General features: G+C 38.6%; 2 protein-coding genes across 8 annotated transcripts in view; both read left to right on the top strand.

The window, feature by feature from the left end:
• The first annotated feature begins 144 nt into the window (after positions 1-144).
• Positions 145-2,331, top strand: LOC131136743 (RIIa domain-containing protein 1). The gene is made up of 4 exons (XM_058083943.1): positions 145-721; positions 798-874; positions 1,580-1,626; positions 1,693-2,331. Exons 1-4 carry the CDS (start codon positions 638-640, stop codon positions 1,758-1,760), a joined length of 276 nt encoding a protein of 91 aa, XP_057939926.1. The 5' UTR covers positions 145-637; the 3' UTR covers positions 1,761-2,331.
• Positions 2,332-2,553: 222 nt separating this feature from the next.
• The window catches only part of otoa (otoancorin), a 20,707-nt gene continuing 8,016 nt past the window's right edge, over positions 2,554-15,244 (top strand). For 3 of the 7 annotated variants that reach the window (XM_058083936.1, XM_058083932.1, XM_058083938.1), the window contains exons 1-11: positions 2,823-2,961; positions 3,341-4,130; positions 4,420-4,484; positions 5,404-5,513; positions 5,579-5,718; positions 6,397-6,505; positions 6,573-6,797; positions 7,648-7,818; positions 7,886-8,026; positions 8,097-8,146; positions 8,247-8,364. In XM_058083936.1, the coding sequence (XP_057939919.1) occupies positions 3,910-4,130; positions 4,420-4,484; positions 5,404-5,513; positions 5,579-5,718; positions 6,397-6,505; positions 6,573-6,797; positions 7,648-7,818; positions 7,886-8,026; positions 8,097-8,146; positions 8,247-8,364 (1,350 nt within the window). In that variant the 5' untranslated portion in view covers positions 2,823-2,961; positions 3,341-3,909. The other 4 variants (XM_058083935.1, XM_058083934.1, XM_058083939.1 and 1 more) reach the window with 4 other exon arrangements.

Genomic DNA, 15,244 nt, shown 5'->3' with positions numbered 1-15,244 from the left:
TATTTTATTTTCTCATTTGGATGCAGCAGTTTATGCTCGGCGTCACTGAGAGGTGTTTCTAATGTTTTCATGAGCTAATAACAAACAGCAGTCATGGGAATGGCGTACAGGGGACATTGAAGTACATCACATGTTTACATTTTTCAACATGTCCGTCCCGTCCGAAAAGGAGCAGGATGAAGCAGATTTATTTCACATTTATGATTTATAATTTATAATGCAAAATGGTGAATATTTGTCTTAATATTATAACAATAACTATTATTTCTATTATACAATTTGACTGTATAATACAGTGCATTAACAATGATGACTGATCAGATGTGTAGGTGTACCTAATGATGTGGTCGGTGAGTGTTTACAGCACAAACGAACATTAAACAGGACCTCTTTGTGTACCTATGACGCCATTTTTCACTTCCAAGTACTTAGAATTCCAAGAAGTGTAACGTTTGTCGTCCATACTCGCTGCTTGAGGGCGATAGAAACTACAGATCAAGCTAGTGTTGTGTCGCCACCTTGCGGCTAAATGGTGTCACTTCAAGCGATCGTTACCACAGCAACTGTTGTTAGTGTCAGCAGCAGATGAAAGCGCTTAGCGTGACTCAGCACTTTTGACGTATTCAAAGGAGGGCAAATGGCGGCAGAAAGCGCTTCGGGAAAAAAACTGGACGTCAGCATTCTGAGCGCCGACCAGCGGGAGAAACTCCGCCTGTTCAAAGTAAGAGTCAAACTAAATAAAAAACAAAAACAAGACGTGTGGAGTTTGACCGAATTTTGCGAATTTTTGAGGACAGATTCAGACGAGGATCGACAATGAGAAGTACCTGATGGCGCATCCTGAGGTGGAGATCCTGGTTGGAGACTTTCTCAGGTTTTATAAGACGTCTATATATGACACCAATTATTTTTTTATAAACAATAGTAACTACAGTAACTGAATTGTGAACATATATTACAATTTTGACATTCAATGAGTGCTCCCATGAGAAAATATTGTTGGGGTGGGCATATTGTTGTACCAAGCTGCAGTTCGGTGTGTGGGCGATAGAGGGCAGTCATGTCCAGCATTCTGGTTAGAGCAAGCGTTAGCAAGTGCGTAGATTAAGAAAACGCGGAAGTGTTGTTGCATTGTATGTTGTTCTTAAAAATGAATGGCCAACTGAATACAGCCATTCTAACGTACAGTTATTCAACCGTATTTCAAATTAATAGACGGTTAAAATGGTTACTGTTAACTCAACTTAATTTTTCTGCTTTTGAGTGATTGTTAGAGTTCTGTATTGAATGTTTGAATTTTAATATATGTAGACTACAGTATATTCATTTTGATAAATATTGTTAGTTTTTGAGTTAGTACATAGTATATTTACAATTACATCTCTATCGATTGATTGGGTAACTTCTCCAAATTTCAATGCCTTAGCTCTTCAATAACTACTCATCTAGTTCATCTGTAAAAAAAAAATGTAAGTAGTATTATTATACTACCACTATAAGTGGTGAATGGTCATAACTGTGACACATGTACAGTTTATCATGAAATGATGACACGGCCCACTTCCTGTTCGTCTTACAGAGACGTGCTTCTTAAAAGACCCGCTGACATCTGTGCTTTTGCTGCAGGTGAGTGACAACACACAAAAACACTCTTTATTGTTCCAATCAATGTGCTTTATCGCCTTCCTTCAGATCATTTCACTGACCCAAACCTTCCCGTGGTTATCAACGCTAAAATGGAGACCATAAAGACGGACTGAGACTGAGACCTGTACCAACGTCTCTCTAGTGATGTTTACCAAACGTTGTGGGACAATAATAAAGGGCTGCTTTTGCTACAAAGTCTTAGCTGCTCATTTAAAGCAACCTTAGGAAAAAAAATTATTTATGGTGCCTACAAAGGTTGTAAACAGTACTATATCAGGGCCCTTTATTTACCCAGGGCGGTGATACTTGGAGAGATTGAAAAAGCCTTACATATAACAAACTATAACTGTAATAATGATTTAGACAGCATGAGAAAGTGGAAAGAGAAATGCAGCTCATTGGACACATAGTGATATAGGCAAATAGGCTTTTTTTTCCAAGTTAATTAGGATTTTACCCACCATATAAGTGTAAAATTGTTGTTGATTTTTCCATTTTTGCTGTCCTTGTTTTCAGTTTTTGAAGCTTTTCGCAAAATGTAAAAAGACATATAAATATATGAAAGTGTCCTATAATTTTTCTGTATGCTGCCCTCTGTGGAAAACATTTGGATTGCTTAATTCATGGAAAAAGCAAGCCTGAGATGAATGGACTAAGAAAAGTTGTAGCCTGCTCACCAAGCATCGTGAAGTGTGACCAACATTGTTGCATTTTTTTCACTTCCTGCTTCTGTGGTTAGCATCACACTTTGGTACCCTTTTGTTGTGACCTTTAAAAAAAACACAAAGAAAACTCAATCGTTCAACTAGGTCTGGGCGATATATCGATTTTTAAAAATATCGATATTTCTGTTAAGCACGATATCAAAAACAAGTATATCGTTCATATCGATTTAGACTGGATTTGATTGGAGGTCTCATGTTTCAAGATGGCGCCGCCCGAGTACAAGCTAGTTAAGGCAGCTCCGTGTCTCCTGTAGCGTTTTTATTGTTTAATAGTGCTTTATTTATTACTTCCTTATTGTTTTTGTGCCATACCGACCCTTAAGCAAGTGTGCAGCTATGGATATTCATCTTATTACGTTTATAACTTGCCGCTTGGGCCATTGTCGACACTCGGGAGCGGCTGTTAGCATCTGTTAGCATCGTTACGTCCAATTATCGGGTATCCCCGCGGAAATATGGAGGTGGGGAGGCGGCGAAAAAGACGGTATGAAGGTCTTCAAAGACGGCATCAACCATGTTTACCGTCTGTCGTCATTGGGGAACTTGAAATGGCAACGCTAACGGCGCTAACCCGGCGGCAGAGACTACCGTAAGTGCGTAAAAGTGCACTAAGTGCACTTACTACCGTAAGTGCGTAAAAGTACCGTAAGTGCCACTATTGCACTGAAGATTGAACATTATATTTTACTTTTTCTATATTTGTCTAAAAAATAGAATATACTATTTTATTTTTGTGGCTATTTTTCTAATATTGCTTATATTTTAATACAACTTTGTACACATATTTGGGTTTGACTTTGGTTTAAGTTCTGTTTATGGAAACAATGTCGATATATGAGTTTTTGCCCAGTCCTATGTTCAACCTTTGGGGTGTTTGACTTTTGAGGTTCCACTGTCCATTGGCCTGACTTTTCATTAGCTCAAGAAAATAACACCAGTTGATCTTTTGAAATATTGTCGCCCCCCAGGCGTGGAGACGCTCTGACAGAGGGAACATCTTGTCTCTTGTTCATGAATAATTGACTTAGCAAAGATTTCAACCTAAATGACAAATCACAGAATCAAAGAATGTGTAACTGTTGTTAAAACGTCCTGTTCTAAAGGACTCACCAGGGGAGAGAGGTCTTAGTCTATTTTACAGTGTCGCAGTACATGTTGGCACTCGTGTTGAACCTCAGCACCCCCGGTGCTGGCAGCACTCGTGCAGCCCTGCACCTGCAAGACACAATTATTTGTTATGTCCAAGTTTTTTTATGCTTCTAAGTACAAAAATATTTAATTTATTATCACTGAATTTTATAAAACAGAAATTCATTTATCACAGTCAAGTCTGAACTGCTGACCTCTCAATGCAGAGGAGCAGTGAGTTTTTTCACCTGGATGATAGTCATTCTTATTTCTAAGGGAAAGCTTAGCCAACCTCGGGAGAAAAGTCATTTTGACCCACCATCTTGTACTCAGTATTCATGACGATAGGTTATTAATTTGTTTATTTAAAAAAAAAAAACAGTAAAGTTAAAAAGTGTCAGTATCGGCGATGCTGGCCCTGGATTTCCCTGGTGGTGGATCCACATTAAAATTTTTCAGTCTGACTTTTTTAATCCCTTCTATGAAAACATTTACCAGTAAAAAAAAAAAAAAAAAAACTGAAATCCTGCTCCGACACCATAAACCCTCCCACTTGACATCACACAAAAGGACGCACTCCCAGGCAGCAAAGTCTCCTCCACTCTCTACTGCAAGAGAAGACACACATTTGTAAGTACTTGACTTCTTTTGTGGTATTTTTGTCACAGAGTTTTGATTACATTTCCATTTTATAAGTTTTTGAATGTAAAATGATTGCGGCATCAATCAAAGATGCTGCTTTGACCTTCAAGGGAAAATAAATCTTAAGTTCTGTATATGACGGACGCCCCCGTAGGAGGAGATGGTAACTATGGGGAAGTTCTCATAGTAGACCGCTGTAAAAAAGAACAACAATGAATCAGCTGTAAATGTATGCAAATCATCAGCAGTCATTTTTCATATTTTTTATCATCACCAGCAGGCGTTTCATCATGGCTGCAAGAGGAGGTTTTTCTCTCCTTATTGTTTCCTGCTCAGCCTTGGGTAAGCATCATTAGCGTGAAGATGTCTAAAAACATGCCCATCTACTGTGTTGGCCGTGATATTAGTTTTCAGACAAATACGCCATGGTTGTGCTGTTATTAAACACTTAATATATATATATATATATATATTTTTTTTACATTTTTTACATTATTTTAAAATGTGTCTGCCCAAGTCAGTTGGGGTGGGCTCCAACATACCCGTGACCCGAGTGAGGATCATGGAAAATGGATGACTTTGATATTTTAAAATATACAGTATCTTTATTATTCAACACATTATTTAATTGTTTTGATTGTAAAATTATATTGTGTAAAAATTACTTATAAATCTGTTATTTTGTTTTTAGTATTTTCAAAATTATTTAAATGATCTTAAATATATTTTTATTATGATGTACATTGCATATTTAATTTTAAAATGTGTCTGCTGAAGTCAGTTGGGGTGGGCTCCAACATACCCGTGACCCGAGCGAGGATCATTGAAAATGGATGCAAAAAAAAAAGAGAAAATGGATGCATGGATGACTGATATTTTAAAATATACAGTATTTTTATTAAACACATTATTTAATTGTTTCAATTGTAAAATGATATTACGTAAAAATTATGTATAAATCTGTTTTGTTTTTAGTATTTTGAAAATTATTTAAATTATTTTAAATATATTTTTATTATGATGTGCATTGCATATTTAATTTTAAAATATACATTAAGCCAAATATAATTTTTGTAAATATTTTAAAATATATTTTTATTATTGCATACATTGAATATATTTTAAAAATATACTAAATGAAAAATAATTGTTACAAAATCAACGGGATATCTTTCTTGCCAAATGTATTTGTTCTGTCAATCGTCACCGACTTACGGGTTACGAAATGTTAGTGATTGACACGTCTTCATTTGTCTAACAGTGTTGATCAAGTCCTGCAACGCTCAGCCGGAATGGATGAACTCGGACACGATGCATCCTCACAAAGGAAAAGCAGCACTGGATTCCTTCGATTCGTACCCACCAGAAACGGTGCGTTCACTGCAATCGAACATCAGCGTCATCCTGTCTTTACTTTTCTGGCCTTCTTCACGTAGATGTGCGCCACGTTCCGCTCGGCCAACTTCACATCCAAGCTGAAGAAGAGCAACATGGCGCCCAGCTCGGCCAGGAAGCTGCTGCAAAAAATGAAAGCGTGCTACGCCGGAACGCAGGAGTTTGTGGAAGACGTGCAACAGTGAGTGTCCGTGCGTACACACATTTGCTTGAGAAAAGCTAGGTAACAATTTGCACGCACAATTCCTAAGTAACTTTTACTTGGGGAAATATTCAAGTACAATTTACTTCTCAGCAAGGATTTTTTTTTTAAATTAAAAATACTCTTTAACATTACTTGAAATTGACTGTCTTAGACACAAAAGGTACTCTCTTTGCTAGTAAATTTTACTCAAAATTTGCCTTGGGAAGTCTGAGTGCAAACAAAGTAAATTCAATACATTACTTATGTAAATATTACTTGGTGTCAGTGATCACATTTACATATAAATGTGAGGATACAAAGTTACACACAATTATCAAGTAAGGCATTAAATAAAGACAGATTTTAGAGTAAAATAAATAAAATTCAAATTAATATTTCAGGTAATAATTACAGGGCCAAAAAAATCATTTTTTTGAGTGGAGGACATATTGTGAACCAAGTGGATAAAGATTTGGTTTGGAGGCTTTTTCATACAACAAGTTGTCATGCAACAAAAAAAAACCAAAAACGGGCATATTTCACTCATAGTTGCAAATGGTGATTAATCATGATTAATTAATTAGATTAAAATATGTAATCATTTGGCAACCCTAGTATTATTATACTGAAGCTTTTCTCCATTTGACGCTATTTATTGTCCGGTTACCTCCACAGGCTCGGATCATTGGCTTGTTACTTTAACGACACTTCCGCCTTGACCCCTGAACTCAATCAGCAAGTTCTGGCCCTGTTTGCTCAATGCTACAACCCGTTGGCCACGGTGGTACGCCACAAATCTCCACTTGTTGTCTTTGTCTTCAAATGCCAATCATCTGACTTTGACCCCCCAGCAAAAGACGCTCGTTCTCAAGAATGTGTTTTCAAACACCAACTGGACCACGTCTGATGTGCTGCGCGTGCTCGGCGTCACCGTTAGCTTGCTGTCGCCCATACCGCTGGATAACATCTCTAGCACCGATCTCCAAGAGGCGCTGACAAACCTGACGTCGTCTGACGTCCAGTTGACGACCAGGCAGCAGCGCAGCGTCGTCACCAAAGTACTGGGTGATGAGAAGGTGAGGTCTTCTAGGAACTCTTCTCCAGTATCACAATGTTAGGAAATTTACATGGAAAATTCTCTCAATTGTGATAAAAAACCCAAGAAAAATAATTTTCTCTCCATCGTTCCTTGGAAATTCGGTGAATGTTCTTTTAAATTCTTTTAAATCATCTAAAAATTGATGATATGACGATAAAATATGACAATAAATATGAGCGCAGAATTGGCCATAATAACAACTGGACTGTAAATTCATAGAGTGGTCCAATGACACCCCCTGCTGGCAGAAATCTATCATAACGCCACTACTCTGAAGCGTTGGACCACAGCATACATATGTATGTGTATGTATACTGTATGTACATATGTACGTCTATGTATATATGTTTGTATATATGTATGTACATATGTAGGTGTATGTATATATATGTGTGTATATATGTGTGTATATATATATATGTGTTTGTATGTGTATATATATGTGTGTGTATATATGTATATACATACATATAAATATACATACATACACACACATCTACATATATATGCGTGTGTGTATATATATATGTGTGTATATATGTGTATGTATGTATGTGTGTGTGTGTGTATATATATATATATATATATATATATATATATATGTGTGTGTGTATATGTGTGTGTGTGTGTATATATATATATATATATGTGTGTGTGTGTGTGTATATATATATATATATATATATATATATATATATGTGTGTGTGTGTATATATATATATATAATGTTTGTGTGTGTGCGCGCAAGGCCCCCAGTGAAGCAATCAAGGCATTAACTGTGCTTTTTCTTTGGCTTTCCGCCACACGGCACCACCTGCTGTGTAAAGTGTCCAGAGGTTTCCAGTCAGCAGCTGCTCCAGCTGGCTCCGGTGGTAAAAGGAGTTCCACGCCATGTTCTGCAGAGTACGAAAGCTTGGGAGTCGCTGGCAGACGTGGAGGTTCTGAGGAACATCTCCATGGGGATGAGCAGGGGTCAGCGAAAGGCCGTGCTGCTAGAGGTGGGCATCAAACTACCTCAGTGGAGTCTGTGTTGACTTCAACGTGACGGGTGTGCGTTCACCGTAGCTGCTGAAGAAGAGGAGCGCTTCGGAGCTGGTGCGCCAGCTGCCGGGGTCTTTGCTGCGCAGCATGTCTGTGGAGAACCTGGATGAAGCGGACATCACCTCCTTCCAGGAAGTGAGGGGGGAACGCCTGAGTCGCCCACAGGTCGCTACACGCGTCACGCTCATCTTCACGCCCTTTTCAGTCACAATGCTAACACGTGTCTTCTCCTCAGGCTGCTTTTCTGGCTAAAAAGCTTTTCAAGGGAAACGAGTCGCTCTTCTGGTAAGCTAGACAAACAACAGCCAATGTGGTGGACTTTCAATACGCTAAGTCCCTCACTCTTGGAAATGTGTGTGTGTGTGTGTGTGTGTCATGGCGACAGGAGGACGTCCCTCCTTCAGGGCGTTACCTGCCAGATGATTGACAAAGTTGCTGACACAACCCTGCAAGACATGGCTCAGGCCGTAGAGAAGACGCCATGGTGGCTCTCCCAAGCACAGGTATCAGCCGTGCACACCTTGGTATCCATCTGGTACCAACTTAACACACCCACTCTATATAATTATTAGAATAAGTTCAGTAGCATCAAGTGGAAATATTAAAGAAAAAGAAAGCAAGTCGTTTTTTAAAGTTTTTTTCAACTTGCTTCTATGTACTTTTCTGCTCAAAAAAACACGGGAAACCTACACACTCATCGGGGGCCTCAGAAGCACCCAAAATGCCATAAAATGCCAGTGTTTGAATTTGGTGATTTTTGACAAACGTAAGGGGTTAGTATGGCGTTTTTTTCAGTTTTTTCAACTTGCTGCTAATGCACTTTTCTGGTGAAAAAAACACGGGAAACCTCCCACACACGCATTAGGGGCCTCAGAAGCACCCAAAAATGGCATAAAATGCCAGTGTTTGAATTTGGTGATTTTTGACCAAAAACGTAAGGGGTTAGTATGGCGTTTTTTTCAGTTTTTTCAACTTGCTGCTAATGCACTTTTCTGGTGAAAAAAACACGGGAAACCTCCCACACACGCATTAGGGGCATGAGAAGCACCCAAAAATGGCATAAAATGCCAAAATTTTAGGGTGTCAATTTTTGACAAAAAACGTAAGGGGTTAGTATGGCATTTTTTTCAGTTTTTTCAACTTGCTTCTAATGCACTTTTCTGGTGAAAAAAACACGGGAAATCTCCCTCACACTCATTAAAATGCCAGTGTTTGAATTTGCTTCTCATGCCCCTAATGCGTGTGTAGGAGGTTTCCCGTGTTTTTTTCACCAGAAAAGTGCATTAGCAGCAAGTTGAAAAAAATGAAAAAAACGCCATACTAACCCCTTACGTTTTTTTTCAAAAATTGACACCCTAAAATTTTGGCATTTTATGCCATTTTTGGGTGCTTCTGAGGCCCCTAATGCGTGTGTAGGAGGTTTCCCGTGTTTTTTTCACCAGAAAAGTGCATTAGCAGCAAGTTGAAAAAAATGAAAAAAACGCCATACTAACCCCTTACGTTTTTTTTCAAAAATTGACACCCTAAAATTTTGGCATTTTATGCCATTTTTGGGTGCTTCTCATGCCCCTAATGCGTGTGTGGGAGGTTTCCCGTGTTTTTTCCACCGGAAAAGTGCCTTAGCAGGAAGTTGAAAAAACTGAAACAAAAAAAAACGCCATACTAACCCTTATGTTTTTTTTCAAAAATTGACACCCTAAAATGTTGGCATTTTATGCCATTTTTGGGTGCTTCTGAGGCCCCTGATGAGTGTGAGGGAGGTTTGCTGTGTTTTTTCACCAGAAAAGTGCATTAGCAGCAAGTTGAAAAGACTGAAAAAAACGCCATACTAACCCCTTACGTTTTTTTTCAAAAATTGACACCCTAAAATTTTGGCATTTTATGCCATTTTTGGGTGCTTCTGAGGCCCCTAATGCGTGTGTAGGAGGTTTCCCGTGTTTTTTTCACCAGAAAAGTGCATTAGCAGCAAGTTGAAAAAAATGAAAAAAACGCCATACTAACCCCTTACGTTTTTTTTCAAAAATTGATACCCTAAAATTTTGGCATTTTATGCCATTTTGGGGTGCTTCTGAGGCCCCTAATGCGCGTGTAGGAGGTTTCCCGTGTTTTTTTCACCAGAAAAATGCATTAGCAGCAAGTTGAAAAAAATGAAAAAAAACGCCATACTAACCCCTTACGTTTTTTTTCAAAAATTGACACCCTAAAATGTTGGCATTTTATGCCATTTTTGGGTGCTTCTGAGGCCCCTGATGAGTGTGAGGGAGGTTTGCTGTGTTTTTTCACCAGAAAAGTGCATTAGCAGCAAGTTGAAAAGACTGAAAAAAACGCCATACGCCATCCAAAGAGGATGTTCTAGTTCTATTAACAAAAGCATATGGGTGAATATTAAACCCAAAACGTTCCTGAGACCACTTACGTTTTTTTTCAAAAATTGACACCCTAAAATTTTGGCATTTTATGCCATTTTTGGGTGCTTCTGAGGCCCCTAATGCGTGTGTAGGAGGTTTCCCGTGTTTTTTTCACCAGAAAAGTGCATTAGCAGCAAGTTGAAAAAAATGAAAAAAACGCCATACTAACCCCTTACGTTTTTTTTCAAAAATTGACACCCTAAAATTTTGGCATTTTATGCCATTTTTGGGTGCTTCTCATGCCCCTAATGCGTGTGTGGGAGGTTTCCCGTGTTTTTTCCACCGGAAAAGTGCCTTAGCAGGAAGTTGAAAAAACTGAAACAAAAAAAAAACGCCATACTAACCCTTACGTTTTTTTTCAAAAATTGACACCCTAAAATGTTGGCATTTTATGCCATTTTTGGGTGCTTCTGAGGCCCCTGATGAGTGTGAGGGAGGTTTGCTGTGTTTTTTCACCAGAAAAGTGCATTAGCAGCAAGTTGAAAAGACTGAAAAAAACGCCATACTAACCCCTTACGTTTTTTTTCAAAAATTGACACCCTAAAATTTTGGCATTTTATGCCATTTTTGGGTGCTTCTGAGGCCCCTAATGCGTGTGTAGGAGGTTTCCCGTGTTTTTTTCACCAGAAAAGTGCATTAGCAGCAAGTTGAAAAAAATGAAAAGAACGCCATACTAACCCCTTACGTTTTTTTTCAAAAATTGATACCCTAAAATTTTGGCATTTTATGCCATTTTGGGGTGCTTCTGAGGCCCCTAATGCGCGTGTAGGAGGTTTCCCGTGTTTTTTTCACCAGAAAAATGCATTAGCAGCAAGTTGAAAAAAATGAAAAAAACGCCATACTAACCCCTTACGTTTTTTTTCAAAAATTGACACCCTAAAATTGTGGCATTTTATGCCATTTTTGGGTGCTTCTCATGCCCCTAATGCGTGTGTGGGAGGTTTCCCGTGTTTTTTCCACCGGAAAAGTGCCTTAGCAGGAAGTTGAAAAAACTGAAACAAAAAAAAACGCCATACTAACCCCTTACGTTTTTTGTCAAAAATTGACACCCTAAAATTTTGGCATTTTATGCCATTTGTGGGTGCTTCTGAGGCCCCTAATGCGTGTGTGGGAGGTTTCCCGTGTTTTTTTCACCGGAAAAGTGCCTTAGCAGGAAGTTGAAAAAACTGAAAAAAAAAAAAAACGCCATACTAACCCCTTACGTTTTTTGTCAAAAATTGACACCCTAAAATGTTGTCATTTTATGCCATTTTTGGGTGCTTCTGAGGCCCCTGATGAGTGTGAGGGAGGTTTGCCGTGTTTTTTTCACCAGAAAAGTGCATTAGCAGCAAGTTGAAAAAACTGAAAAAAACGCCATACTAACCCCTTACGTTTTTTTTCAAAAATTGACACCCTAAAATTTTGGCATGTTATGCCATTTTTGGGTGCTTCTGAGGCCCCTAATGCGTGTGTAGGAGGTTTCCCGTGTTTTTTTCACCAGAAAAGTGCATTAGCAGCAAGTTGAAAAAAATGAAAAAAACGCCATACTAACCCCTTACGTTTTTTTTCAAAAATTGATACCCTAAAATTTTGGCATTTTATGCCATTTTTGGGTGCTTCTGAGGCCCCTAATGCGCGTGTAGGAGGTTTCCCGTGTTTTTTTCACCAGAAAAGTGCATTAGCAGCAAGTTGAAAAAACTGAAAAAAACGCCATACTAACCCCTTACGTTTTTTTTCAAAAATTGACACCCTAAAATTTTGGCATTTTATGCCATTTTTGGGTGCTTCTGAGGCCCCTAATGCGTGTGTGGGAGGTTTCCCGTGTTTTTTTCACCAGAAAAGTGCATTAGCAGCAAGTTGAAAAAACTGAAAAAAACGCCATACTAACCCCTTACGTTTTTTTTCAAAAATTGACACCCTAAAATTTTGGCATTTTATGCCATTTTTGGGTGCTTCTGAGGCCCCTAATGCGTGTGTGGGAGGTTTCCCGTGTTTTTTTCACCAGAAAAGTGCATTAGCAGCAAGTTGAAAAAACTGAAAAAAACGCCATACTAACCCCTTACGTTTTTTTTCAAAAATTGACACCCTAAAATTTTGGCATTTTATGCCATTTTTGGGTGCTTCTGAGGCCCCTAATGCGTGTGTAGGAGGTTTCCCGTGTTTTTTTCACCAGAAAAGTGCATTAGCAGCAAGTTGAAAAAACTGAAAAAAACGCCATACTAACCCCTTACGTTTTTTTTTCAAAAATTGACACCCTAAAATTTTGGCATTTTATGCCATTTGTGGGTGCTTCTGAGGCCCCTAATGCGTGTGTGGGAGGTTTCCCATGTTTTTTTCACCAGAAAAGTGCATTAGCAGCAAGTTGAAAAAACTGAAAAAAACGGCATACTAACCCCTTACGTTTTTTTTTCAAAAATTGACACCCTAAAATTTTGGCATTTTATGCCATTTTTGGGTGCTTCTGAGGCCCCTAATGCGTGTGTGGGAGGTTTCCCGTGTTTTTTTCACCAGAAAAGTGCATTAGCAGCAAGTTGAAAAAACTGAAAAAAACGGCATACTAACCCCTTACGTTTTTTTTTCAAAAATTGACACCCTAAAATTTTGGCATTTTATGCCATTTTTGGGTGCTTCTGAGGCCCCTAATGCGTGTGTGGGAGGTTTCCCGTGTTTTTTTCACCAGAAAAGTGCATTAGCAGCAAGTTGAAAAAACTGAAAAAAACGCCATACTAACCCCTTACGTTTTTTGTCAAAAATTGACACCCTAAAATGTTGTCATTTTATGCCATTTTTGGGTGCTTCTGAGGCCCCTGATGAGTGTGAGGGAGGTTTGCCGTGTTTTTTTCACCAGAAAAGTGCATTAGCAGCAAGTTGAAAAAACTGAAAAAAACGCCATACTAACCCCTTACGTTTTTTTTCAAAAATTGACACCCTAAAATTGTGGCATTTTATGCCATTTTTGGGTGCTTCTGAGGCCCCTAATGCGTGTGTAGGAGGTTTCCCGTGTTTTTTTCACCAGAAAAGTGCATTAGCAGCAAGTTGGAAAAACTGAAAAAAACGCCATACTAACCCCTTACGTTTTTTTTCAAAAATTGACACCCTAAAATTTTGGCATTTTATGCCATTTTTGGGTGCTTCTGAGGCCCCTAATGCGTGTGTAGGAGGTTTCCCGTGTTTTTTTCACCAGAAAAGTGCATTAGCAGCAAGTTGAAAAAACTGAAAAAAACGCCATACTAACCCCTTACGTTTTTTTTTCAAAAATTGACACCCTAAAATGTTGTCATTTTATGCCATTTTTGGGTGCTTCTGAGGCCCCTAATGCGTGTGTAGGAGGTTTCCCGTGTTTTTTTCACCAGAAAAGTGCATTAGCAGCAAGTTGGAAAAACTGAAAAAAACGCCATACTAACCCCTTACGTTTTTTTTCAAAAATTGACACCCTAAAATTTTGGCATTTTATGCCATTTTTGGGTGCTTCTGAGGCCCCTAATGCGTGTGTAGGAGGTTTCCCGTGTTTTTTTCACCAGAAAAGTGCATTAGCAGCAAGTTGAAAAAACTGAAAAAAACGCCATACTAACCCCTTACGTTTTTTTTCAAAAATTGACACCCTAAAATTTTGGCATTTTATGCCATTTTTGGGTGCTTCTCATGCCCCTAATGCGTGTGTAGGAGGTTTCCCGTGTTTTTTTCACCAGAAAAGTGCATTAGCAGCAAGTTGAAAAAAATGAAAAAAACGCCATACTAACCCCTTACGTTTTTTGTCAAAAATTGACACCCTAAAATTGTGGCATTTTATGCCATTTTTGGGTGCTTCTGAGGCCCCTGATGAGTGTGAGGGAGGTTTGCCGTGTTTTTTTCACCAGAAAAGTGCATTAGCAGCAAGTTGAAAAAACTGAAAAAAACGCCATACTAACCCCTTACGTTTTTTGTCAAAAATTGACACCCTAAAATTTGGGCATTTTATGCCATTTTTGGGTGCTTCTGAGGCCCCTAATGCGTGTGTAGGAGGTTTCCCGTGTTTTTTTCACCAGAAAAGTGCATTAGCAGCAAGTTGAAAAAAATGAAAAAAACGCCATACTAACCCCTTACGTTTTTTTTCAAAAATTGACACCCTAAAATTTTGGCATTTTATGCCATTTTTGGGTGCTTCTCATGCCCCTAATGCGTGTGTAGGAGGTTTCCCGTGTTTTTTTCACCAGAAAAGTGCATTAGCAGCAAGTTGAAAAAAATGAAAAAAACGCCATACTAACCCCTTACGTTTTTTGTCAAAAATTGACACCCTAAAATTGTGGCATTTTATGCCATTTTTGGGTGCTTCTGAGGCCCCTGATGAGTGTGAGGGAGGTTTGCCGTGTTTTTTTCACCAGAAAAGTGCATTAGCAGCAAGTTGAAAAAACTGAAAAAAACGCCATACTAACCCCTTACGTTTTTTTCAAAAATTGACACCCTAAAATTTTGGCATTTTATGCCATTTTTGGGTGCTTCTGAGGCCCCTAATGCGTGTGTAGGAGGTTTCCCGTGTTTTTTTCACCAGAAAAGTGCATTAGCAGCAAGTTGGAAAAACTGAAAAAAACGCCATACTAACCCCTTACGTTTTTTTTCAAAAATTGACACCCTAAAATTTTGGCATTTTATGCCATTTTTGGGTGCTTCTCATGCCCCTAATGCGTGTGTAGGAGGTTTCCCGTGTTTTTTTCACCAGAAAAGTGCATTAGCAGCAAGTTGAAAAAAATGAAAAAAACGCCATACTAACCCCTTACGTTTTTTGTCAAAAATTGACACCCTAAAATTGTGGCATTTTATGCCATTTTTGGGTGCTTCTGAGGCCCCTGATGAGTGTGAGGGAGGTTTGCCGTGTTTTTTTCACCAGAAAAGTGCATTAGCAGCAAGTTGAAAAAACTGAAAAAAACGCCATACTAACCCCTTACGTTTTTTGTCAAAAATTGACACCCTAAAATTTGGGCATTTTATGCCATTTTTGGGTGCTTCTGAGGCCCCTAAT

The sequence above is a fragment of the Doryrhamphus excisus genome, chromosome 10 (genome assembly GCF_030265055.1).
Source record: "Doryrhamphus excisus isolate RoL2022-K1 chromosome 10, RoL_Dexc_1.0, whole genome shotgun sequence".
NCBI classification, from domain to species: domain Eukaryota; kingdom Metazoa; phylum Chordata; class Actinopteri; order Syngnathiformes; family Syngnathidae; genus Doryrhamphus; species Doryrhamphus excisus.
This window is presented reverse-complemented; position numbering and strand designations above follow the sequence as displayed.

Coding starts and splice junctions, on each gene's coding strand:
- LOC131136743 (XM_058083943.1), top strand. CDS start 638: ATGGCGGCAGAAAGCGCTTCGGGAAAAAAACTGGACGTCAGCATTCTG. Junction 722..797: donor AGAAACTCCGCCTGTTCAAA/GTAAGAGTCAAA, acceptor TTTTGAGGACAG/ATTCAGACGAGGATCGACAA. Junction 1,627..1,692: donor CATCTGTGCTTTTGCTGCAG/GTGAGTGACAAC, acceptor GCCTTCCTTCAG/ATCATTTCACTGACCCAAAC.